Raw genomic sequence first — 27,995 nt, forward strand, 5'->3', positions numbered from 1 at the left:
CACAAACTAATTTTTGAAAATTGTTTTCATTGCCTTTCCATACGTCACGTGAAATTCCAAGTTAAGAAAAATATACATTGACATTCACCATATGTACAAACTAAAAAAGTTTCTAAATACACGTTATTTACAGGTATTGCAGCACCATAAAGACGCCAAGATTGCTGTCTTGAAATTTTTGATAAAAAATTATCAAAGATGTTTCGTTTTAGCAATGGGATTTTACTCTGATGAGCGCATGTCGGAAGCCTTCTGTGTATCCGTGTTCATATTACGACGTTACCGGAGAGATTATTTAGCGGACAGAAAACAAATTTGACAAATAAAGTTTGGCTCTTGTTGCGTGCAGGGGCCGCTTCACCAATCTTCGACAAAGACCTCCCAGGTAATACATGTCATTTGACGGCGTTTTCAATACATTAACTGTGCTCTTGAATTAATCATGCATCGCGGAGCAAAAACTCTCTTTCCTGGACGCAGTCTATAAGTATTTACAATCTTGTATCCTCATCATCCATGGATTGGGTTCCCTTGTCACTCTTTGTACTAACTGTAGCCTCTTCATAACTTGGGGGTACTCTGTTGTTAGCCTGAGAAAGTGAGGTATATAAACACAAACGTCATTATTCACAACTGTTTGGGTCACATTAAAACAAGATAATAATGTCATCTGATTAAGTGATGAACATATTTTGATAAGTAGAGGGAAGGCTTAATACTTTAACAATGATGATAGTAATAATACAATAATGATAAAAATAGTAAAGACAATAATAACAAATAAAATAATGATGTTGATGATGATGATTATAGCAGAAATGACGATAATGATACACATTTATATAGCGCTGAACTCATTGCAAATGCGTTTTAAAGGTTAAGTCCATCCCAACAAAAGGTTGATTTGAATAAAAAGAGGAAAATCCAACGCGCGTAACACTCAAAATGTAATCAAACTCGGATGTAATATCAAAAAGTTGTGACATTCTAAAGTTTCGCTTAATTTCATAAAAGAGTTATATACACATCCTGGTCGGTATGCAAATTAGGAGACAGTTGACCTCTTCCGCTCACTATTTCTTTTGTATTTTGTGATATGAAATAATCTAATTTTTCCTCATTGTCAAGTGAAGCAACGATTTATTCCTCCCTGAACATGTGAAATTAGCATTATGGTTCAGTCAAGTTGTTCCTTATTTTCAAATCTGTAAAAAAAGAAATATTGTATGATTCAAACAATAAAAACAAAAGAAGTGACTGAGGGACATCATCGACTGTCTCATTTGCATGTCACTGAGTTTTCTATATCACTGATTTGTGAAAAAAAATCGAAACTTTAAAATGCAACAACTTGTAATGAAATTTTCAGCGTTATGCTAGTTTGGATTTTCTCTATTTATTCAAATCAACATTTTCTGGGGTTACATGGTTTAGCCAAATACTAATTCATGCATGATTATAGCTCACAAAAATTGTGATGACTAGTTTCTTTTTACCTTCAATGGTTCATTCTTCGTGTTGCCTTTCGGATTAGATTCATCTTCGGTTACAGCAAAGCCAGACTAAAGAGAAAACGAGATACACATTTTTAAATGTATCGTTACTAGTACTCACTTGGTGAATCCGTGGGGATGGGGGAAAATATACTAAAAATCATTGTTATCTGATCCAAACATGAATGTAAATACATGTATATACCTGTAAAAATATGAATCACAAAAAGCGAACAAAAGTCATAAAAGTTGATAAAAATTGGGTTTTTCACTGTGCTGCTCCTATTCCAAGGATAAATCGGAAAGTATAGTAACAAAATCAAATTAATTATGAGGTACATTGATGGAATGAACAGCACCAATCGGAAAAAATATCTATATATAGGCCTATAAAACTTATATGATGACACATTCCATTTACGTTCAATTGAAATGGAAAGCAGATGACATATGTCGGGTATATATTAATTTTTGTATATATATATTAAATACAAATTAAGATTGATTTACTTCCCGTCAAAATACGAACGATCATTATTAGGTAAAATATTTTTTAAAGATAATTTTTAATCAAACATAATAGTAAAATAGAAAACATAATATCCAGTAATCAAAAATATTAAGAGACTAAATTTGAAACGTAGCAAATTTATTAAGAACGAATCTGACTAAGCTAAGATATAAAAACGAAGTGGCCAAACGGAGGAGGTTTGCATGAAAATAAAATGATTTTTAAAGAGACAAGCCATTGTCACTAAGTTTCAACGTAAAGAATATGATACCCTATATGGGTTTTACAATTCGCATCAATGTACAGGGATGCCAGTTTTCAGGCAAAAGCCTGAATTCAGGCCCTGGCAATTTATTTTCCGGCCATAGTTTTAGCATTTTTGTGTACAAAATATTGTATTCTAGGTGATTTTCGGACCCTCTGATCAATTCCAACTGGCATCCTTATATTAAACATATTTAATCTTACCTCGACACCCTTTTGGTCTTTGACCTCGCACGCTTCACCGTCCACAAGATCAATCTGAATAAAGAAAGAAATATGATCAACGAGTAAAACAAAAATTCTCGAACTATCAACCAAGAATAGTATCAGTCTTGTTTCCTACTGATTGGAAGATTACAAGAGGCATTAATAGGAAAAGAAATCTTTCGACTGATCTACTCAGTCAGTCGGCAAGCCCCTGAGTTAATGAGCAAATGGGCAAGATTTATCTAAGTCCTCTCGTGGCTGAATTCATGTCCCTGCAAAATCTCCTGAATTGTGAGACTTTCTTTCTCAAAGAAATTTAACCACTTTCTCCTGGAGCAAAATTAATTATTTTTGTACCATTGGAAAGAGTAAATATTACTCTTTCATATTGGTTATTTCTTTTGAATAAAAGATTTTGATAAATAAGTGAATTTTTTACCAGAAAAGATGCATCAAACAGAATTTTCTTCCTCTGTTTTCACTTGCAAATTGTGCAACATTTTGTGTTTTAGGTACCAACATTATTTATATCATCAGAAAGCTCAAACTCTATACTTTCTTACAATGTCACTCTTGATATGTGGCATCTCTTAGATGGGTCAGCAGCCAGCTTTTTCCATCAAGATGCAAGACGAGATTTCTAAAATTTCTGAGTAACATAAAATCCAGAGTTCTGATTGGCTGAATAATGTTTTCACAACAACAGGCGCGGGTTATTTGAAGAGATTACCACATGGTGAGTGTGACCTTGCAGAGGCCCAGTGTGGGGAACATTGGAATTTGCGTGGGTGTGTTGTCTCTGACCAATCAGAGTGCAGTATTCTTGTTTTTGAGCTGCTAAATATACTTGGCCCATGAAAAGGTGGCTGCTGACCCATCTAAGATACATCTTCTTATACAAATTATATCATATTAAAGCGTAGATCTTCAGCTTTATCATGATCTAAAAATCATTTGTGCTAAAACAGAAATCAAGTGTGAAAAAACCAACATTTGTTGCATGAAAAAAATCATTTTGTTTCACGTTTTATATCAAAAGTTTTCCCTATACAGTGCGTATCAAAAAAAAGTTTTACACTTTGAAAAACCCCTGGGAATTAAAAAATATACAGCATGTGGGTAATTTTTTCACATATGATCTTGGGTTTGGGTCTCATCTATCCAATGAAATTAAAAGTTTTGACAGAATGTTACACTTGAGTGAGCACTGTCCATTTTTGTAAAGCTCGCAGAAATCTGTTTGCGCAGAAATGCTTGTTTTCACGCTGTGTCAAGGGGAAAGGGCGAAATCAAACTTATCCTGCACAACATTTCTCATACTATTCCTTTGCTCTTTTAGTCAATTGAAATAAAACGGATACATTCAAGCATTTAGTAATAATTTTGCTACCCAAATTGAAATTTCAACACTTAGTAAGCACAAACTTTAACCTTTTGTCCCAGCTGGATCTGAAGACACAACTGAATCTGAACAAAAGTTCATATCAGACATCTCCAGCATTTTCACTAAAATTTTATCATTTAAAGTGGGTTTACATTTCATTTTTCATTTGATAGTTGTATCTCCACACTTTTCCGAAGCTTGGCAATGATAAAGAAAATGGAAATCAAGCCTAAGCCATTTCATGTAAATCACAGCTCAGTGTAAAGCAAATATCGTCACGATGGCCTCAGTGTGTGGGGAAAGTGGGGCGGGGCGCAATCCACTCTTCAAAGTGTTTTGGGCAAGGAAAAAAGTTAAAAAAGGTAAAATATATCTTCAAATCAATGTTACGAGCTAAATTCCACTTTTTCTTCATGACTAAGGTCTACCTTTATTCGTATAACTATTTCAAAGTTCTGCGCAAATCATTTTTCACTAACTTTTCAAAAGTGAGTGGTGCTCACTCAAGTGGAAATATTTTTCGACAGTTATATCGTCATTTGCTTAAATGGATCTGTACCAATATTAAAATGTGGAAAAATGTTCAGAATATTACAAATATATAATTTTACAGGATTTTTTCTAAGTGTAAACTTTTTTTTGATACGCACTGTATTACAATATTTTTTAAAAATTCTAAACACATGACCTGAAAGAATGATTCTTCTTCTTTACAGAGATACCAAAAACAGGAAATTTTGTTAATATTTAGAGCAGCAATGGCAGAATAAAAAGAGGTGTTTTGGTTCGCACCAAGCTCATTAATAATGCAAAAACCCTATAGTCATGAATATCACTTGGATAAAAGAGGCTACTTTTTCAGGGCTTGCCGACTGACTGTACTGCTTAAAGGGTGGCCGCGTCACTCGTTCTCCTGCTCATGTCCATGAAATGATTTCATCCTATACACCCCAGCAGGCAACAAATCTGACGGCATTTGGTCGTACTATTATATATACATGTATATATACATGTATATATATATATATACATATATACATATATATATATATATATATATATACATATATATATATATCTATATATATATTATAAAGGAAGCAAACTAAACATCTCGAGATCACTTCATTTCATTTAATTTCATTTCAATGTAAATCTTTAAATTATAATAAAATTCGTACTCACTTCGTCTGGTTGATAATGCTGCCCTACCCTACATCTGAGTGAATCCTTCCAGGAAGACGGAAGGCAACAGAAGAACCAATCAGCGATGGGATTGATCAGGGCGGGATTTAACTTCCGTGGATCCGTAGCCCCTTGAACAAAAAAAAAATCATTATCCAGGTATTACACAAATAAAAATGTCGTTGAATAGTGACAAGTCTAATACTGGGATTTAAGTTGTTTTTAATTTTACGGATTTACTTGTAATTCTCGAAGATTAAATTTATGATATCATGGCATTGTATTTAAATCCACAAGGTTCAAATCCAAATCTAACATTCGGCTGTTATCATTCACAGCCGACCTGGATTTATTTCAAATCTTTCAGATTTAAAGTGTAAAAAAGAAGTAACTGATAGATATGAGAAATTAAAAGAGTTCAGTTTTAATTAGAGATTGCAAAGTAAGGTAAGAGAAACAACACTGAAATGGCTTGGGTAGATCCATCCCATGATAAAATTATACATGTGATTTAAATTTGCATAAATGTGCTTTGTATATAAAGAAATAGTTATATTTTTTTACATTCAATTTATTATTATGTACTTTAAAGGGGAAGTTCACCCTGAAGAAGACTTTGTTGTAAAAATAGCAGAAAAAATAGTAAAAAATATTGGTGAAGGTTTGAGGAAAATCCGTTAAAGAGTAATAAAGTTATTAGAGTTCAAAGTTTTGGATTTGTGACGTCATAAACGAGCAGCTGCCCCATGTGTTATGTAATATAAAACGCATGAATTTCAAATTTTATATGGTTCCTGATGACTTGATTTTGTTTTCTATTCATGATCGGGTGTGAAATGATTTGTCTATTGATATACAAAAGGTACAGTAAAAACCATTTTCAATTTTCTGAGAAAATGACATTTAATTGATTTTTTACCATTCGCTATGTAGGAATGCTGCTCGCATATGACGTCACAAATCAAATAATTGAAATTCTAATAACTTTTTTATTATTTGATGAATTTTTCTCAAACCTTCGGCAATATTTTTTCTGCTATTTTTACAATAAACTTTTTGTCAGGGTGAACTAGCCCTTTAATTCATAATTCTATGAGGAAACTATGTCAAGTCATCATGCACGACCCAAATTTATTATTTATAGATTAAATATAACCTGACAAAATTTGAATGCTCACATGTGACATCACAAATATTTTGATTTGTGACATGATTTTTTTTGTAGAAATTATAAACAGATATTCTTCCATGGAATTTCAGACACAATTTACAACGCTATCATTTATACTCCATCAATGTTGAGACTTAAAAATAACTAAATTCAATGAAAATAGCTCACTGAAGAGAAATTATTTGGGGAATATCAGGGGGTCGTTTCATAAAGCTGTTGTAAATTAATAGCGACTTTAAGAACGACTGGTGAATCTTTCTTACTCACTTACCAATAAACGTTTCTTTCTACCTCCATGGTTTGATCATATGGTGAATATCGTTAACGACAGGAAAGGATCACCAGTCGTTTTTAAAGTCAATCTCAACCTAAAAACAGCGTCATGAAGCGGTCCACACGAGTAAGGGAAAAATACCCCTCCCCTTAGTTGCTCACGTTGGATTTATGAGTTTTTGCACTAATTTCTTCATATGGTAAATTGAGAATAGATATAGAAAGAAAACAAGTAAATACCTGTGAGGAAGCTAAATATTAATCCAAGAACAATAGCGATCATCCAGCCGTAGAAACCAATCCAGATGTAAGATAACTTGTAGATCCCAAGGGGCTCTGGGGGCGGCCTGTTATTAAAAAAACCCATTTAATTTGAAAAAAAATAATATTCTTGAAACATCAATTGACATTAAATCGTAAGAGCTTTAAACGGTTATACATCAATAAATGTACCATTGCGCGATGGAGGTACCACAAAATCGATAGGAAATCTTCAGGCGGGAAAGGTTTCCATGTTGCACATGCCGATGCGCAGGACTACCGAAACTGTTTGCCCTCTGCGCGCTCTCGGGCTCAATGGCGGAAGCCAGTTCGTAGTTCCTTTCTGCGCATGATCAAAAGATTCTACGCATGATCAGAGGAAGGTCATTTGTACCAAAGTGACATGGTGGTTTAAAATCTAATAAGATAAGCACCAACTTTGATGTCTTGATTATTAATATATTCTTTTTAATCGTGGTTTTCATTTACATCCACAAAAAACAACAATGCGTCCACGAACGACTGGTATTTCGAAGCTTGCCAAGTACATTTTGCAACATGCCGTGATATGCATTCAAAGTGAAATGCAACAAATACCTTCATGAAGTGTTCATTTGTGTGCTATTCTAGTCACTTGGTCTATTCAATTTCTTCATCCTGCTATGGAAGGCAAGCTTACGTAATATCTTGCTTTAAAATCTGCCTATCATAATGAAAAAAATGAAAGTTCATTTGACCAAAATTGTCCATGAAGTAACTACGAACTGGTCTATTCATTGCCTATTATTCCCCACCCCCCTTTACCTATACTAGAGAAGCTAGTTCTCGGATAACATCTACACATCATTTACTAGTATCATTGGTGTGTTATGGAAATCGACACTCAAAGAAAATATCCTAAATACAATTATTACTATTATTATCTATTATTATTACCAGAATCACTTTAGCTGCGAAGAGTTACTAACTTCTATTTTGTCTAAAAAGTACAATAATAATAATAATTTTACACTACGAAGAGACACGTTATATGCCCATCTCGTCTCGACGATACCCAAATTTTCTACGTTCGTTTAATTCGATGTTTGTTGTTTATATGCTATTAATCATTTGATTAATCTGATTTCGATATATTTTATATTTGTACTTTTTTATATACAGATTTTTTTTTTTTTTTTTGGGGGGGGGGGGTGGGGTGCCCGGATAAATATGAATTTGAAAGTTTCTTACATTGGCGGAGCGACGGGGACTCCCGGGGTGGTCATTTGCAAAGAGGTGGCGTCCATTGTGGTCATCATTAAAGTCGTTATTGTGCTGGTATTCATAGTAGGAGGAGCAGGTGGAGCAGGACAGCCGGAGATATCGAGAGGGAGGAAGCCAGGGTTTCGAGGATAAAGGACACCATCAACGTACGTTCCGATGCCAACCCAAAGAGACCACGCGAGACTGACAAGGACTCCGACAAGGGCGCCCTAAGGAGAACAACAACAGAATAATATTATTTGTTTAATTATTTCTTCATAGAAGATTGTCTTAGTTATTTAATTTTTTGTGTTGTGTCAGCTGCGACTGAGCTAGGACAAGCATCACATGTATCTTCTAATGGAGGACAAACCAGAGACGTGAATTAGGCCTTCATGATCACCTGAAAATTGGAAAGGAGATTTTTTAAACGAATTTGCGTTCTGTAGCAATGATATTGATGAAAATCCTTACCTTGCTGTTTGCCCATGGAAAGAACATCCCTAGTGTTGCTAGCCCAAGGGCAGGTCCACCTACCATGCCACCAATGCTCAACGTCAACTGTATGTAATGAAAAAAGTGGAAGAGTGTGTTAATACTGACACAAGGGCAACTACTCTCAACTCCCTGGTAACGTTAATCGTAAGCTTGATTTTCACGATTGATTGTACAAATTGTACATTGTAGTCAATGCAATCAATCGTTAAACACTGCATAATGATTACTAACCCTTGTGTTACTGCTCCCCATTGAGGTATCTAAAGGACCACACCCCGAGGTGTTAACATTATACCTTAGAGACTGATCATACTGTCTCCACCAAGTGTTAAAGTAACGACCAAAGCCGTTGTTACGTTTTGTTTCACTTAAGCATCATTCCCAGTCCAATAGATCGTTCGACTTACCTGAAGAACACTCCCAAGTTTGGAAGCAACATAAGTCAGCAGAACACATATCGCACCATACGTAAACACTGAGGAGAAACGGAGAAAAAAAGAATACGAAGTAGACTTTTCACACTTGCAAAGTTGTGTTTTTAGTTCAGTAATATAGACTAGCTCCGTTAGCCCAACCGATAGATGTAGACTATTGTAACTGTACCGACTCTCACTTCGTACTGTTGTGTTTGGAAAAAAATAACATAAAGCAAGTGTTATACACTGCAAAAACTCCGATGTTGATTTAACACCAGCCCGGAATCTATATATATCCACACCAGAGAAGCATTTTAACAACACCAGTTTGGAATCAAACCAATGCTGTTTAATATATTGTATAAACAGTGGCGGATCCAGAGGGGGCGCCCCGGGCGCGCGCCCCCCCCTATTTTCGCCGGATTTTTTTTTTTTTTGGGGGGGGATGGTTATATTTACTGGATTGGTACAATGTAGTCAATTTCAAGGGCTAGATCTAGTCAAAACTATATTTTAACTTACGCTCATGGCCTTTGTGTTCGCACAAATGCACCTCTGTCATACTGTATTGCAATATGTAAATTCCGGAATTCCAAGGCGCGCAAGTCGATTGGTTGGAAAGTTGCACCACTTGTAATTGGGAGTTGCAGTGCAGTGACCAGTGTGAAGATGTTGGATTGGATATCATTTTTTCCCGAAATTTTGTGTTTTTTGTAACATGCGTTTGTCCGTCTTTATGGCAAATACATGTAAATTGTAAGTAACAGATCGCGAGAGAAAGTGTCAACGATGCGAATGTCTATCCCCGAGATTATTCTTCACTGAAAGATGAAGCCCTATATATCGGGCGCCACGTGCGCAGCATTATCATTCTGCCTTGGTCATGTACGTTTTCACTGAAATGTATAGGTCAGACATATTTGTATTTAATGTAAACTAACTTTTACACTTTCTGGTAGATTCAGAGGCATATTATCCAGGGCGCCCCAACTAAGTTTCGCCGAAGCAATCATTCCAACGAATTATCAAGGAGCAAAATTGTATATTCTCAATCACCAGTCGACCCCACTCCGCGTTTGCTGTGTATAGGCAGCTATATGTCAGCGTAAGGAGCGAAGATTTTATGTGACGGGGGGGGGGGGGGGTGTGGGGGGAGAATAAAAATACTTTCGTGCTGGGGAAAAACGTCCCGAGGACACATTGTGTGTTGTTAAAAAGTAGAAATTGTGACATTAACCCCCCCCCCTTACCCAATTTTTAATGTTTGATAATCTATAGGTTTGCTGATTACAATATATCTTTAAAAAAAAATTGCCAGCAAAATCGAAAAAAAAATAGTTTTAAAAATCTAGGGGGGGGGACGACCTCCCCCGAAATATTTGAAGGAGAACACGTCCCCCCAACAGAAGGCAATCAATACAGTTTACAACATTTACTTTGTTGGTTGGAAAGCTAGTATACATTGATTCAACATGTAGAAAAAACATCAAATTAGAAGCCTATATGAATTCATGGTCTAAACAAGTTGTAATTTCATAAATGAAAAGCTTACAAAATGCCTTCTGAACTCTGTATACCGAAGACGAGCCTCGGTTTATTTTACATTTTCTGCCACTGATAGTTATAACTTATACAATTATGGACTGGATATCAAAGCTCCTTACATGTATTTTCTAGCATTTTATCATTGACCTTATTTGATTATTTGTGGTATAGTTTTAACAAGTGCTTCGTAAAAATTGATTATCTTATGTTAAAATAAATATAAATACAATTTCATCCTGGCTGGTCATAAGTTAAGATGGCAACGCGATGAGAGACTTTGAACGTAAACAATAAAAATGATGAGAATCCCCTTAAGAAGCATTATATTACTTTGAGGTTGTGCAGAATGACTGGATTATTGAAGATGATTTGAAAATAATACGAGGGAAAAGGTTGATTACCAGAAGATGATGTCGTTTTTTTCTGTAGTTTGTAACAATTTACTGTGCATTTTGGGGAAAAAAGAACCAAATTTTATGCATGTTGCCATACGACTAAACAATTCTCGTTTGAAACACACAATGTAAATACACAAATGACAATAAACAGAATGGATTATTCGGAACTTATCGATTACAAGTCTCAGTTTCGTATCATTTAAATTTGACGTTTCAATCACACGATGCAAGCAAGAAGAGCCTTTGCCAAATGTATGTTTTGAATGACCGCTTATACGGTGTGTGACTGGAAACCAGCTCCTAAATGAGTCAGTATGTGTCTTTTATTCATGAAGTTACAGTGATTTAAGTGTGCATTTTTCTTCTAAAGGTGCTCTCAAAATACGACTTTTGGACATGATTTTTTGAAAAAGTCCTTGCCGTGGGAGGGGGTATCCCCCCTCCCACACCCTCCCCCCGCTCGGTCGCTTCGCTCCCTCGCCGTCGGCGCCCCCCTATTTCAAAATCCTGGATCCGGCTCTGATAAACACCTATCCCAAACGAAACTGGTGTTGTTTAGCACTTCTCTGGTGTGGAAATATATAGATTCTTGGCTGGTGTTAAATCAACACCGGAGTTTTTGCAGTGTTTTATGCAGCCTACACAAAAATATAATTAGCTAAGGATTCACTTTGTCGATTTAAAAGTAGTTTCCCAATGTAAGAGTTACTAACTTTGTTCAAGCTTGGATGATTAACATACTACTTCCTCCTAATTCTGACAAACGAGTATGATCGCATGGATGAAGAAAGATGGATAAAAATATTTCTGAATGAATAATTACATTATTTACATGAATTATCATTATTTCGGTTCGGTGCTATTCATGAAGTTATTGTGCAAAATATCATATAAAGAGTAGCGAACACTAGCGCTACATCAATAGTCATAAAGTGCCGATCATTAACACATTTACACACACAAACGCACACCCACATCCTCACGTGTGCACCCACACAGACGCACGCACACACACATATACTACACATACAACACATACACCCCCCCACACGCACCCTCACACATACTTACACACAATTTTGCTGACTATCGCGTAGATGGAATCATTCTTTTTGACACTTGGGAAAATTTTCGTCACAACATCCTCGGTTGTGACAGCAGTGAGAGCGTTCAGACCAGACGACACTGTACTATAATTATAAGATTGGAAAGGGAGAAATGGATGACATTCGTCACGGAGCCTCTTGACAAATGCTACAAGAACATAATAATCGCATCTGGCCCCAGTAAAAAGTTTTGCGATGAATTTCAAATATAAAAGAATCAATCTGATTGGTTCTTAGTAAGCGAATTGAACACTTTTAATGTATTTATTGATACAGTATTTAGTATTTACATGAATATTTAAAGTGGAATGTTTACTTACGACATTTTGCAAATCGAAACTACGGCATGTATCAAGGTTTGAAAAAACTTTTCTTACCTCATGGCAGCGCTGAATATTGCAGCAGTGAATAAACCAGATAGACCCGGTGTGCTCCCGAAAAGATCTACGACTATGAATGGCATTAGCTAAAGATGAAAAAAGGGAAAAGAACAATATATCACTGATTAATAAAAACAAGAATATTACATCATGCAATGCTGAGTAAAGAAACAGTAAATATGCCAGGCAGATCAGTTGTTCTTGCAGACGTATCTACAACTTTTAAAAGTCCTCAGATGACAAAAACTGACATATCAAAATGATACCACATTTAAGTTGTCTATGCATGCTGCAAACGTGCCTAAATACATAGACTAATCGTATGCGGTGCGTACTGCTGCTGAAACAGCTCGATCCAGCGATCACTACTGCCAAAACACACTATTTTAGTTTACTTTTAAACCCTGGCTATTGGAATACATTACAGACATCGACGATAACCAAAATCAACATGATGGGCCTAAATACATACGTGTCAAAAAGATTCAGGGCAATAGAACATTGACCTCTGGAAATTCTAAAATGAGATTACGCACACGCAAGAGGAAAAAAGGTGGAACTTTGAGCGCACTTGGCCTTTTGGAGTACTTCTTATAGTGTTTTCGGTGGCATCAAAAGAGCGCGTTCTTGCTCAATCCATTGAAAAAATATATCGATGATTACAATACTTCAAATACCTTTCGCCCTTTTCTTTACCTGGTCTCCGCTGGTAACTCTTCCGGTAATGAAGGGATCACAGGTAGCGTATCGGGCGTACATCACAAGGCCTGAAAGAATGGCGCAGGATAGGACGATGATCATACCAAGTACCGCAAGCCACAATGCTCTGGAAATTGGGCAGGACATAAGAATACACTTACATAATAATAATACAGTCAACAACAACAATAAAATTAACAAAACAAACATGTAAAACATAAAAAGTAAAAAAAAAAAAAATTAACCAATACCTACGTTGTTAAAGTCGTCTGGTAGGCCTACATATTTTGACCATAGGCATGTATACTTATTTCACTGGTAGGTATTCGTCTCATTTTTTATTTATATTTTTTTAATTCATATTACGAATCTTAATTATTTACATGAGTTTTTATGATGACGTACAATGAAGCAAAATGCTAAAATGCATACACAAACAGTAAACACACACAAAAAACACATATATACACACAAATCTTTTTAAAAGTTATGCGGTATATTCAAGTGGATTTACATATATTTATGTGTTTGTGTATATCCATATTATATTATTATAGTAACCAACTTTCTCATGGGCACATACCCACTCCAAGGAATGCTCAAGGCGCTTGACAATTCAATACGAATTAAACATAATAAACAATAAATTAGAAAATGAATATTAAATCATAAATTAATACAAAGAAAGATGAGATATGAATTGTGTGGGGAAGTCAGTTCTAGAGACGGGGTGCAGCAGCAAAGAATACAGACACACAAAGTTCATATTGGTTTACTTGTAGTCAGTCAAATAGAACAAATTAAAAACCAAAAAATAAAAATAAAAGAACTTGAATAGCTGTTCATTTTGAGTTTATATGTAAATGAAATGTTGATATTTAATCAATGAAAAATGACAATGAAAAGGATAAGGACAGAGATTTAGCGAGGGATAGCAAGAGAGCATGACAAAAAAAGATTAAATCCTTTGTGCTTAGACAGTAGTGTACTTACATGGAAGCAGTTTTAACTTTTCCACAGGCCAGATATCTCATGATTTGGGGTTGTGAAGCACCGTAGATGGCGCCCCAAGTGAATCCTCCTCCCACGATGATACTCCAAAACGAATGCCGGATAGTCGGGTCCGGATCAAACCTGAATACCGAAAGCGGAAAATAAGAATATGGGTCGTGGTAGCATAATTATGATCATTATGAAAACCATAAGTAGGATGATTATGCCAATGGGGGGGGGGGTGAAGACGATGATGATAATATATACAGGAAATGAAGACGCTGATCATAATGTTAATGGCGATGATGAAGATAAGGAAAAGAAAATAAATATATATATATATAAAAAACACGCTGGTAATGGTAATGATGATGATGATGATGATGTCCATGGTGTTGGTGGGTTTGCTGATGATGAAAATGATGACGTCACTAGTGAAGTGATAGAGGTGATGATGGCGATGATCTTACATAATTTTGTACCTTGTAGGAAGTGGATGGGGCAAAAAATTATGTTACATATAATGTACATGATATACCTAAACCAATACGACCGGATTTCGTTGACATTGAGTTTGATATAATACATTCTTGGGGCAAAAAAACAGATACATGTTACTTTTGAACAAGCGACTCACCTAACAAACATGAAACATCTAAATAACAAGTTATAATAAATGTAAAATCATTGTTTTTATATATGTCCCTTCAATATTTAAAAGATGGAGAAAGACCAACGAATTTTTGAAGATCTTCCAGCATCTCAAAGCATATGCCTTAGACTTTAAATAATTGTCACCATCTTTGATGGTGTTGGCTCGTGAATCTGACAGTATCCTGGTATCACTTACTCCCAGAAGTTGATCCTCCCTCCTCTCCAGCAGGTGTCCCAGACAGCACCCATACCACCACCCTCATTGGAGCCCTGGATGATGACAGCTAGGAGACCGGACAACATCACCAACGACTGGAAGACATCAGTCCATAATACAGCATTCATTCCACCCTGGGTAGAAAGAAAAAGGGTGAATACAGTAAAAAAATATATCAGGCTTTGAGAAAGTATAGTGTAATTATTTATCCGAGGTTGGTCTGGCAATTACTATTTTAAATATAGTAGTTTTGCCAGTCCAAGCGAGGATTAATAATTTCCACTATGTTTTCGTATGAAACGCCTGATATGTTTGTTTTATATCTACTTTTAATAATTTATAACCAAATTCTATGCGCTGAGCTTCCAACGTCCGATTACTTGCGTTGAATTACCTACTTTTCTCCGAGCCACCGCGCTCAACGGAACGCAGATTAGTGCCTGTGCCGACACATCAAGGGACTTGCCCGGTAGAGAGTTCTCGCTGGCCGATGCGCCCGAGAGTTAAGGTAAATATCCAGTTTTCTGAATTAATGACGTCAGAATATTGGTAAAGCGAAAAATATACCGTGGTCTGACGTCACGCAACATCATAGTTGAAATATATTTGGTCACATGATGCTATTTGAACCAATCACTATACAGGATTCAATCTATGTAGGATATAGAAATAAACATTGCCACAAAGGCAATTACTGGTACTTATACCCGATTGCTATTGCTGCTACTATATTACTACTACTACTACTACTACTACTACTACTACTACTACTACTACTACTACTACTACTACTACTACTACTACTACTACTACTACTACAACTACTACTACTACTACAACTACTACTACTACTACAACTACTAAACACCAACAACAACAACAACTACTACTACTACTACATATACTACTCCTTATACTACTTATACTACTACTTCTACTACTATTATTTTCATATTGATGACAAAAATAGTGATAGTTATGACGATGGCGATGATAAAGATAATAATATTCTACAACAACAACAACAACAACAACAACAACTACTACTACTACTACCACCACCACCACCACCACTGTTACTACTACTTCTAATGATGATATTAACAAAATTCTAATTATAATAATAACAAACCTTTCTTTAAGAGTATCTTATAATAAACTTATCTTATTGGCCATCATACTTACTGGTCATTTATTGGTTATATAGTGAAAGACTACCTGATAAAAAGTAATATAGCACTCAATTCAGGTTTTTCTAAATGCTGCATATCAATTAACCCAGCTGTAGTATGCAGCCAATACACCTTTTAGCAGTTTGAAAGAACTCCAATGTCTTTTGGAATCACTTTATACTTTATTTCAACAAGGCATAGTACTATTAGCCCTACTTACTATAGTGGTGTAAAACGTACAAACGACTCCAGTTGCGATGGCACATCCCCATAGATTGACACCAGATACTAGATGCGAGAAAGGAGGGGGGGGGGAGAGAGATAGAGAAGGGGTGGGGAGAGATGGACGGATGTGAAGGGGAGGAGGAGGGGGTGAGTTAATATCGAATATATGAATAATTGGGACTTATCATTAAAGTGAATCCGAAAACAATACAGAATGCAACATGTTGTCATCTTACTTTGAACAGAACATCCAAATTGAAACACGTTTCATTTATTTATTTATTTATATATTTTCCATGCATGCACCTGAATTCAAGGGACCGGTTTCATGCAGCGTCAATCGTAACTTCAGAGCAAAGTTATTTCTATAAAAAGCAAATTCCATACGTCTATATTTTGTCAAATCGTCGTATATTGTCCACTTCGGCTTTCCATAGGAATGGTGCCAATCTCGAGTTATGGTGTTAAAACGGTCGCTAATTCCGGGCGCTAATTATTCGAAAACAGGTTTATTCCATCATTCTCAAGGATAAGACTGAGAAGCCTAATTACCCTTTCGTTTATCTTAGAGGCTCTGCAGAGTTTGTTTTCTTGAAAATTTTGGTGTGCATCTCTTTGTTTACAAAAAAATCGTGCGAATTTCCTGTAGAACAAGTTATGACACTGATGGATTTCCACAATTGATGGGATCAATCATAACTCTTTGTAAGACGATGCCCTGGGGTCCGTTTCATAAAGATCTACAACTATTGTAACTGCCATTATATGGCAATTACCATGGTAACATGGCTCAGCAGCCAATCAAAATCAAGGTTACCGTCTTGGTAGTTACCATCGTGGCAAAGTTACAACAGTTGTAACTCTTTATGAAACAGGCCCCAAGTGGTAATAAACCTCCTTAACATGCCAAAATGAAAACCCAAACAGTAGATTTTCTCTTGTATAAGTTAAGTTCATTCTTGGTTTGAATAACAGAAGATCAAATGTTCTGCAAAACCTATACCGCGAGTTTTTTGTCCTTGGTATGCTAAGGGTTAACCAACTATAAATATTTGTACTGCAAGGAAAGGGAATATAAGAATAAGCTGAGCACTGTATCTCAACCCATTAAATTAAACATTGTAGTATACGCGATGTTTCAAACAAATAACATTGTCTAACAATAAGTTAACTGGAGCATGTTGCCACGTAGACATGCAAGGCCACGATATGACAATGCAAATGATCAAGAGCACATTTAGGTGAAAGGTTGATTTTTACCAATCCTTTTTATCATGATGCTCATGGTGATCATATTCATGATATTTGACTTAGAATATATGCATTAGTCCAGGGGTGGACCAAGAAATTTTCCAAATTGTAAGGGGGGGGGGACATTTTACTCATGCAGGAAAGTTAGACAAGCCAAAAAGCCCCTCGCTTTCAGGGGGGGGGTCGAGTTTACAACGAAATATTTAGATTACAATTTTAATTGCGCATCTCAAAGAGGGGGGGGGGGGGGGTTCGGATGTGCCTCTGGATCCGCCAGTGCATTAGTCTACGCAGAACTTGGACCAATTGAACGAATACAAATAACTGATTTAGAATTATTGATGTGTTGAAGATGTGTCCTTCGGTAAACAGAACAAGAGGAATAAGAGTTGTATTTCTTGGTATACATTAGTTCAGTTATTAAAGGGGAAGTTCACCCTTCCTCTTTAGAGAAAAAAAGATTTGTTGTAAAAAATGGCAGAAAAATATGAAAAATTATCGGTGTAGGTTTGAGAAAAATCTTGTAAAGATTAAAAAAGTTATTAGAATTTCAAATTTTGGATTTGTGACGTCATAAATGAGCAGCCGCCCCAAATGTTACGCAATATGAAATTAATCAATTTCATTATTATAGTGGTTCCTGATGACTTATTTTTCATATAATGACATTCTAATAACTTTGTAATTCTTTGATGGATTTTTCTCAAACCTTCGGCAATCTATTTTATTATTTTTGTTGTTATTTTTACAGTAAACTTTTTGTCAGGGTGAAATTCTCCTACAAAATTCGAAGGTTTCAAATATTTACCTTGATTGAGTGCCAAGGCAGGGGCGTAAATTACCACGGCGATGTAGAAAATCTGTGTAAGAGAGAGAGAGAGGGGGAGAGAGGGAGGGAGAGAGGAGGGGGTGGGAGAGAGGGAGATGGGGGTACATATTTGGATTGTAATACATTAAAAAAATCAAATAAATGCAAAGAAAGAGAAAGTGCCGTGGCCTAAGGCGCCCTACTTGACAAATAATAGTCTATGGCTTGATCTTTGTCCATGTTACTCAACAGTGCTCTTTAATAAAATAAATGAACATATTTTTGGTACCACGTATCCACGCGTTTAAATATACGTATCAAAATATAAGAAAGATATTTGATATCATGGTCCAACGAATTAATATGACTATCATAAATCAAATCTCGACGAATCGAGGTATTGTGAATCGATACAAGAAGCAATACTTTTGGTGTAGTTGTGTGGGTAAATCACCCACCCACACACACATCCTTATACATACATACATACATACATACATACACACACATATACATATATATATACACAACAAAAAAAGTAAGTCCCCCCTAAATCAAATTGCTTTAACTTTTGAACCGAATTAGTTTGAGATATGATATTTCATAGGTGGTTTTCTGCACTCATTAAGCAACTCCTGGGGAAAAATGAGATCGATCGGTGGAGTCATGCATGAGTGATTAAAGATTGAATTAAAAATGACCATTTTTAAAAGTCACAAGAGTCGTTTTTCAGTTTGTTCAAATACAAAGTAGGGAAAAAGTTGTTTTCAGGTGAATTTTTTGGTGTTATGCTGTTTTACTATCCATCATTCAACCACTTCAGACCAGATTTTGATATCGTATGTTCATGGTTGAGTGAGCACAATGTATTGCAGGGGCTGCGGAAGCGGGGGGGGGGGGGGGGGCTTCAGCCCCAACTTTTTTCCAAAAGCATGTACAAAAATGTAAAAATGACCATACAGTTTTGATTTTTTTGCATGATCAGCACCCCCCCCCCTCATATTTGGCTCAGTCTCCCCCTCCCACTTTGAAAACCGTTCCGCGGCCCCTGAATTGTGACGTATCATCATAGGGGTTTATGGTAGTATCCTCTACAACTTGTTAGATCATGTTAAAATTTGAAAATGTTAGTGGCTCCCCCGAATATAGGCCCCTCCCCCATTTTAGAATTCTGGATCCACCACTGATTTGTCCATACATTCAACTGATCCTGAGAAATTGTTAGGAAAAGAATACATTTATGCAGTATAAAGAGTATTCATTCCTAAGTTTTCGATTGTGCTCGCTCAACCATGAAAATGTTTAAAATTCGGAAAGTGTGTGGTGATAGAAATGATGGATGATAAAAACAACAGCAATTAAAGTCACATTTGAAACCGAATTTGCCCCCAATAATCACTTTATTATCCTTTAAAATGTGTCTGTGACATTGAAAATACCAATTTTCCCACTTTGATGCGTGCTCACTCATCCATAAATAAATAAATCGATTTCATTTTTGCACAGAATTCTGCCCATAGGTTGATAAACATTACTGCCAAACGACATTGCTAAAGACAGCCTTGAAAAAAAGTTCCACCATATTGAAATATGGGGTTACTTATTCTTAAACATATGCACCCATAATGTGCACAAGTCTAGGAGAGAAGAAGTCAAAATTTTGAAATGAGGGTTTGTTTCATAGACGGTTTTTGTTACTTCTGCCAACAGTTATTTCATGAAACTTCGCACATGGCTTCAGAGTAACACTATCCAAAAGGTGCGCACACCAAAGTAACAATTCGATACGGCACAGAGTGGGGCCAAGGCCTTGAACTTTCTTCTCATTTGCATAATTTTCGAGTATTGTGTGTTCACTGATGCATTAAACATCGGGATTTTCACAAATATCAAATCAAATGAACTATGCAAGGAGGTTTGTGACAGATATCCATAGTTACAAATTGCATTTTTTCCAATAACGTAAAAAAGAGCTAATCACATCCCACATGTTCATTCAAGCGTGAATGTTTAATTAAACGCCTTTGAATCATTGAAGCATGTTAATTGGTCATAAACACAACGAAAAAGTTGAGAAAAGATCATTTCAGTTATCAAAATGAAACAATACTTGCCTATGATATTTGAAAATCGTATTTTTTGTTTTCAATAAATGTTCATTGAACCGTGAAACGATGAATATTGTTGAAGAAACTCTTCCCAAAAGTAACTGTCATCATATTCTATCATTTTTATTGATAGAAACGTGTAAAATATCCAATTATAGCAAATTTTGACTTGTGTTTATTCAACCGTGAAATTTAGCCAAAAAAATTGTGTCGTCCTTTAGAAAGTACCTTTAATAAGCCTTCTGACTATTTTTCATGATGAGAATGTGGAATAAGTTCCAATAAAATGGAATCAAAGTCATGATATTTGGCTTGTGACTTTTCAAAAGTGACATTTTTGCCTTCTGACGGTGCTCACTGAAGCATGACGTAAAATACGTCCATAACATTTACTCATAGGGTAGCTTATAAAATTACCTACACGCTCATGTAAAAATATATTAAAAACTCGCATTGGTTTGGAAATTATTGATGTTTGTTTAAGGGGGGACTTACTTTTTTTGTTGTGTATATATATATATATATATATATATATAGTGGAATATTTGAATATTTGAGCATTCTTTGACTATTCTTCATTTAGTTTGATTACTAATACTATAGATATGTATATATACATGTATATATATGAAGAGAACAATTGTAGGCGTAGCTTAAATCGAGGTTTTACAGCATAATTAAATACAACAGCTGCCAAAGCAGTTGTACATGTCTAATTTGTCATCTATATAATATATACATATCTGTTTGTGTTTATGTGTGTGTGTGTGTATATATATATATATATACAAATAATATGTGTGTGTGAGGGAGAGGGTGTATGTTTGTGTGTATGTAATGTATGTGAAAAGGATTACAATTAAACAAGGAAACAACAGTCAAAACTGACTACTTTGAAATATTTGAAACCATATAAATTTTTAGATAGAAACAGCTTTGTCAATTCTTTTTGTAGATAATTTTAAAGAAATTGGTGTACGATGATGTTTATATACTATTTATATTGAATTATAGGGTACACCAGGGGATCCAGGATTTTCCAAACGGTGGGCCAAATTTCCCTGAGGAAAAATGTGGTAAGAAAAAAAGAAGGTTTTTAACCGCACCCCCCCCTGGATCCGCCAGTAGTGTAGACAGACGGGATATTATAATCTGTCTTTATATTCTGTCTTAGTAATGCTTCATAAAATGATCAATAAAAACACAGACGTGTGCTTACCATTGAGACAAAAGTTAAGGCCGTCCCGATGAGGCGAATACCTCTGTTGAATCGAAGTTCAAAATACTAAAAAACAAAAACACAAGCAATATATATAAACAATGGAATCCAATTGTGTTATTGTCAATAAAAAAACCCATTCGGCTGATAACTATATGACTAATTTGTGAGAATTTTGAATGTCGAAATGAAAGTTGAAATAGTAATTATGGTATTTTGTAATAGTCATACATACCACACTGGTTGAGCAGTTTGATAACTACATTGCCTACACCTGCTAAACTGTTCTTATTTTGATTATGACGATAACGATTGCAATTATCATTAATATTATTATTATTAATAGTTTTTATTGGTATTATTTACACCATCAATAAGCCCATAGCAATGCATGAAGGTATATATATTTCATAATCATTTTTTCTTAAGAAACTAATCATAGATGACTTACATCTTTGCATCAATTTCAACTAATGTGGGAATCAAATTATTTTATTAAGTCCATCAAAGGGCACATAAACGTATGAATCTTGTTTGGTACAAGCATTGACGGAAATCTGTCCCCAAAGATAGGGGGACCAGGGGTCGGAAACTTTGACAAGCAAAAAAAAAAAAAAAGGATATCACCCAGAATGTAACATCATTTTAACCAAACAATATTGACAAGCTAAAAAAGAAGAAGAAAAAAGTTTTCACCCCAAAAGTAAGTTCATTTAGTCCAAAATAATGTATTATTTCGATTGTGAATGATGTATTGTCTCCATCATAAAAGAGCAAAAAAGAGTAGGGGGACATTTGATATTATATCCCCTACTATTTGGTATGGGTGACGCGTCCCCCTGGCCCCCCTGGGATTTCCGCCCATGGGTACAAGTCTAATCCAAAGATGAGGTAGGCTTCCCACCGTAAGCTACTTTGGCAAATAAAACTCTTGTTTGAAATTTAACCTGAAAACCTTATTTTGAGTTGAACCCATATTTCATGCACAGATACACATTTTCAATCAAAGAGTTAAGTCTGGTCTGATGAAGACGCATTCATGATCTTTCACCCACAAAGCCATGAAAACATTTGGTGGTAGCGTGTGCATGTTTATACATGTGCTTCTTTTTCATGCATGGGTTAACATTGAGAACATGTAAATAAAGATGTTTAATGAAGATCTCACTTTTTCACGATGATCTATTAAATCACCCTTACCGCAGATTGAGAAAGGATACGAAAATCTATTTGTACGGCGCTCCTTCTGATTGCCATTCAAAGAAAGAAAGAAAAAAAAAATGCATTTCAAAATAAGACTGGAAACTCCTGTATTTTGAATTTCATTACGCTATAACATATTTGATTATGGGCTTCAGCAAATATTTGTGACATTTCACCCAGAAACCTATATCTTTACAACCTTACATTCCATGTACAAACATCATGACATAGATAGACTACTTAAGTGAGAAGTCACCCTGACGAAAGGTTCGCTGTAAAAAATACCAGAACAAACTAAAAAAAATATATTGATGAAGTCTTGAGGGAATCCATTAAAAATTGAGAAAGTTGTTTGAAGATTGTTGAAGTTTTTAGATTTTGATTTGTGACGTCATAAACAAGCAGCTGCCCATTTTGTTACGTAATACAAAATGTATAAATTTCAATTGTTTCATGGTTCATGGTGACAAAAAAAAAACCTTTCAAGAGCGGGTATGAAATGATTTTCTGTTGATATACTGAAGGTACAACATCCATTTTCATTTTTCTTTAGAAAAAGACATTTCACTGATATTTTTTAATACATGATACATTTATGACGTCACAAATAAAAATATTAGAATTCGAATAACTTCTAAATCTGAGATGTATACTCCTTACCCTGCCGGAAAGAACAGTGTCCCACAGTGTGAAACACGGTGTGAAATCATCTTCACTCTGTTAAATTGGAGCGTTTTAACATTGTGAATCACATCTTCACATTGTGAACGAGTAAATTCGCACTGTGAAATCAAACATCACTATGTGAACACTCTGTGGTAAACCACACTGCGGAGGTATCCACCATGTGAAATCATCTTGTTGTGTTTTAGGCGCGTATCGTCCAGCAATGAATTTTTGCATCAACACAATTTGTGGTAATTATTTTTTGTTATATTTCTGCTGTATTCATATCGATTCAGTAAATGGAAAATGTGGCGCTGCATTATTCGCGCAATTTTGAGAGAATCACACCAGAATGAAATGACAAATGCCCTTAATTAGTCTATAGTAAGTCTAATATTATCAATGAAACAAGTTAAAACAGAAATTATACAAATCATTTTCATTAACCGACATAGCTGAGTCATGTGAGTAGAAATTATCTGGATCTGCAATTCTTCGATGCCAAAGTCAGATCATTTGAATTCGCCTCAGTGTGATTTATCCTACTCTTGATTTTCTTTTTTTTTGTGCAATTTGGTCCAATCATCATCACTTGTTTTGTTATTGACCAATCGTAATGGCGTAACTGCTCGACTTTTTCCTCCGATAGGTTGTCAGGTCTGACAACTTTCCTTGATTATGATTGGCTGAGAGGCACTGTTACCATAGTAATTGTCTGATAAAACAGTTTTTGCCCAAATTATGTGTGTTCTTGTAATTGAGATTTTACACATGCGTATACCAATCGATTTGATTGTTTAACGTATGTGACCGACTTTTAATGCCACTTTCCGAATGACGTGTCCAGGGTTAGAATCTGGAACCTCTGCATCAATTTGTAACTTCCCCACATCATCTTGGATTACAGGCGCACGCCACAACGTCCAGGTTATGTGGTTATAAAATTCAATTCAATTCAGTTTATTTTTTCTCAGTATCAAAAACAATATAAATAGTACAAACATGAAATAAATCAGACATAGACATACATAAAGTATTATACTGAAAGGGTAGTAGCAAAAAAGAAGTTAACCTTATGTACGGCCGACCCAAATAAAATAATATATTATTTGAACAATTAAAGTACAAAAGGGGAATTATTTAACTAACCCAAACAAACAAAATAATAATTACGTAAAAATGAATAAGTAGTGATGATTTTGTATTTACAATTTTTCTTAAAACAGAGCAACAATCCTTACGTTCCTTTGATAAAGTATTCCAAATTAATGGTCCCCTATAAAAAAAATTGAGTTTTTAAATAATTTTGTTCTTACTGCAGGTATATGAAAATCCTTATTGCCCCTGGTTGTATAATTATGTACATTATAATATAAAACAAAATAATCACATATTGACTGAGGTAAAAGATACTTATAACACTAATACATAGAAATTGCAGTCTAAGAATGATAAAAGTCATAAAATTTCAAAATCCTCTGAGACTTAAAAATTTGTTCTGTATGAGCATAAAAAGACGAATGGTTAACCATTCTTATCGCATGTTTTTGAAGTTTAAAAATTGAAATCAAGTTGGTATAGTATATATATTTTTGTGGATGGTTAATAGACTGCGTGGGACTAAACCACAGTGCAAGAAAATGGAAGTAGACAAAAGGACAAAGTGGTATGTTTACCAGAAGGGATAGACCATTATCTACGTGATTTCGGCCTTAACGAGGGAATTAAATCGGGATCGAATTGTCCAACACTGAGTGTGATTTCTACTTGAATGTGTGTTATATAGTCTGTCAACTTTTGCCCATATTTGTACCAATAGAGAAAAAAAATATTAAAAGAGATACAGTACAATGTTTTGAGAGGGAAAATATTTGTTTCCTACTTAGTAACATTATAAATGTAGTATAAAACGTTTTAAAGGAGAATGAAACATTTGGAACAAGATAGCTTGTGTGAAGAAAAACAAAACAAAACAAAGAAACAGATCAACGAAAGTTTGAGAAAAATCGGACAAATAATGAGAAAGTTATGAGCATTTGAATATGCGATCACTAATGCTATGGAGATCCTCAAATTGACAATGCGACAAAGATGTCACTTGTGAACAACTATCCCCATTACTTTAGTATATATTTCACTTAAATTGCCTCTTTTATCACATCTATCAGTAGATCATGTGTTATTGCTAGAGGAGGGCATGTAATACAGAGTTTTAAAGGATACATCATGGATAAAGAGTTTGTATCACAATAAGAACAAGCAAAAAGATAAATTTTGAGGGTACTTTATAGTCCATCAAAGGGAAAGTTGTTCACATGTGACATCACACATCTTTGTCGCATTTGCCAATGGGAGGATTTCCATAGCATTAATGATTGCAATATTTAAATTTCATAACTTTCTCATTATTTTTCAATTTTTTCTCAAACTTTCCTTGCTCTTATTCTTTGATTTTTTTTGTTTCGACCCACGCCTACTTGGTTTCATTCCCCTCTAAGTATACGTAGTGAATTAATGTGTTATCAGTCAAGTGGTTCTATATTAGAAGAATTTTACGAATGATGCATTATGGGTAATGAACTTGCTTGAGCTGTCCATTACTTAATTTGAGAGCAATCGTTTAATTTATGTTATCGAATACTTTGACACGTATTTTGCCGAAATAATCTGATTGCAGGTTAAAAAAATAAAGTCTATGTAAACGTACATTGAACTACTTTGATTTGACATTGGCATCTGCCAAAGAGTTGTCACACACAATGGCCAATATAATGACAGTTAAAGATAACTTTGTTGACATTCTGTTTTGAAGATATTCTCATTTATGGGCTTTTGCAGATAAAGGTTACGACTAACAACACAGTTCCAAAACATATACAACCGCCATTAGAGCAAAACAAACGGTTTATTTATTTATTTATTGTTTTTCTGCGCCCTCTGCTCTTCTATTTTACATTCTTCACCATTATTCATAATGATCATGATTATACAACCATTTAAGGTCTTCTTACATTTAGCATTTAGACAAGGATACAATACCCGCATTTAAAACAAAAATAAAATGTGTTTTTTCGTGAAGGACCGCACATTCTTAATGAGATACCACCTTTTTTGCAGGGGTTAAGTGGATGTGGGTCTGTAAGTGTGCATGGTGTATTGCGTACAGTGGCTCAGTGGTAGAGCGCATAATTCGTGAGTGGGAGGTCGTGGGTTCGTTCCTCAGCCGAGACATACCATAAAGACCGGGATGGCACCTTGTGTCTTCTTTTTGATGATTGGTGTTTTTAGGGAGAACAGTTCATAAGAGCTGGGGTGCCTATCTTTGAGTTAGGTAAGAAATTAGTGACATTTGTTGGCTAATAATAAGTTGTGGCTCCTAGAAGTGGGTACTTGTGAATGCGGTGTGTTTAACATACCTCATTGGCACTAGTAAGTCGCAGCCTCACAAACACGGGCATGGTTAGACTTGTGATGCATCCTGCCACGATGAAAGCACCGGCAAACAACCAGTACCTGACACCATACGCATAGACCTCGGCAGGGACCCCGAGGATCGTGATAGCTGAAACGAAGCTGGCCACCAAGGAGAAAGCAACGGGTATTGGATTAGCGTTCCGATCAGCGAGTAGGTATTCCGTTGCTGTCTTCTGCTTGCCGCCAGAGCAAGCATAATAGATCCCGATCAGGGCTGAGATTAAGAGCATCGCAGCCAGGACCACATAGTCCCAAACTCCGAATCTGATATCCTCCATTTCTGGACTTAGGTCTGTATATCTAAGCTGTGCAAGGCGCTGACAGTCACTGCAATTTCACCTCTCTTCATAAACTATCACTATCTATTCTCCCAGATCTCGACGTGAAGCAAGCTTTTGTAGTTGCAGGATTATTTCTTTAATAGCGGACCCTTGTAATACTATAGCTTCTGTTTGCGTTCGGATGCCAACGCAAACAGACCTGCAATAGATGAGTCTTTTAGAGCTTCTAGGCGATCGATGCTGAGAGGCCGCTCACCATCCAGGTCTTTCTCACCACTAGCACACAAGCCCAACACATAGTAGTCTGTCGACTGTGAAAGTCAAACTTATAACATTTCTGGTGACGTCGAATCTATTGTTTAAGAAGATCCATACATGAAAGGAATACATACATGCATGGCTAAACATTGTGCTTTTGACGAGAACCTCCCACCAGATATTGTAATAACGGAGACAAACAAACACAAATATGATATTTTCATGTGGATATGCGAACACAATTAGGTCCCAACTGAATGCGCAATCTACTGTCAGGTCGTTGAAGTGGCCTCTGATTAACACTGCACCGCATAGGGATTCTCTGTTTTCGTATCCAGAATTAAGGTAATATAATATCTAATGCCTCATCAATACTACACTGTAAAAAATGAAGTGCTAATTTAGCACTAACAGTGCTTGCATAGTGACTGCA

The 27,995-nt window shown here is 35.5% G+C and overlaps 1 protein-coding gene across 1 annotated transcript; it reads right to left on the minus strand.

Moving 5' to 3' along the window:
• Nucleotides 1–18: 18 nt before the first annotated feature.
• On the minus strand, nt 19–27,964 carry LOC121420218 (sodium-coupled monocarboxylate transporter 1-like). Its single transcript, XM_041614777.1, has 17 exons — nt 26,966–27,964; nt 21,681–21,746; nt 18,354–18,405; nt 16,290–16,357; nt 14,877–15,031; nt 14,027–14,167; nt 13,031–13,160; nt 12,332–12,420; nt 11,920–12,038; nt 8,897–8,964; nt 8,466–8,552; nt 7,980–8,221; nt 6,729–6,835; nt 5,045–5,175; nt 2,473–2,526; nt 1,497–1,562; nt 19–590 (listed from the first exon to the last, which is right to left on the minus strand). Exons 1-17 carry the CDS (start codon nt 27,299–27,301, stop codon nt 492–494), a joined length of 2,010 nt encoding a protein of 669 aa, XP_041470711.1. The 5' UTR covers nt 27,302–27,964; the 3' UTR covers nt 19–491.
• Nucleotides 27,965–27,995: the final 31 nt, after the last annotated feature.

Source organism: Lytechinus variegatus, chromosome 8 (genome assembly GCF_018143015.1).
Source record: "Lytechinus variegatus isolate NC3 chromosome 8, Lvar_3.0, whole genome shotgun sequence".
In the NCBI taxonomy this organism is placed as follows: domain Eukaryota; kingdom Metazoa; phylum Echinodermata; class Echinoidea; order Temnopleuroida; family Toxopneustidae; genus Lytechinus; species Lytechinus variegatus.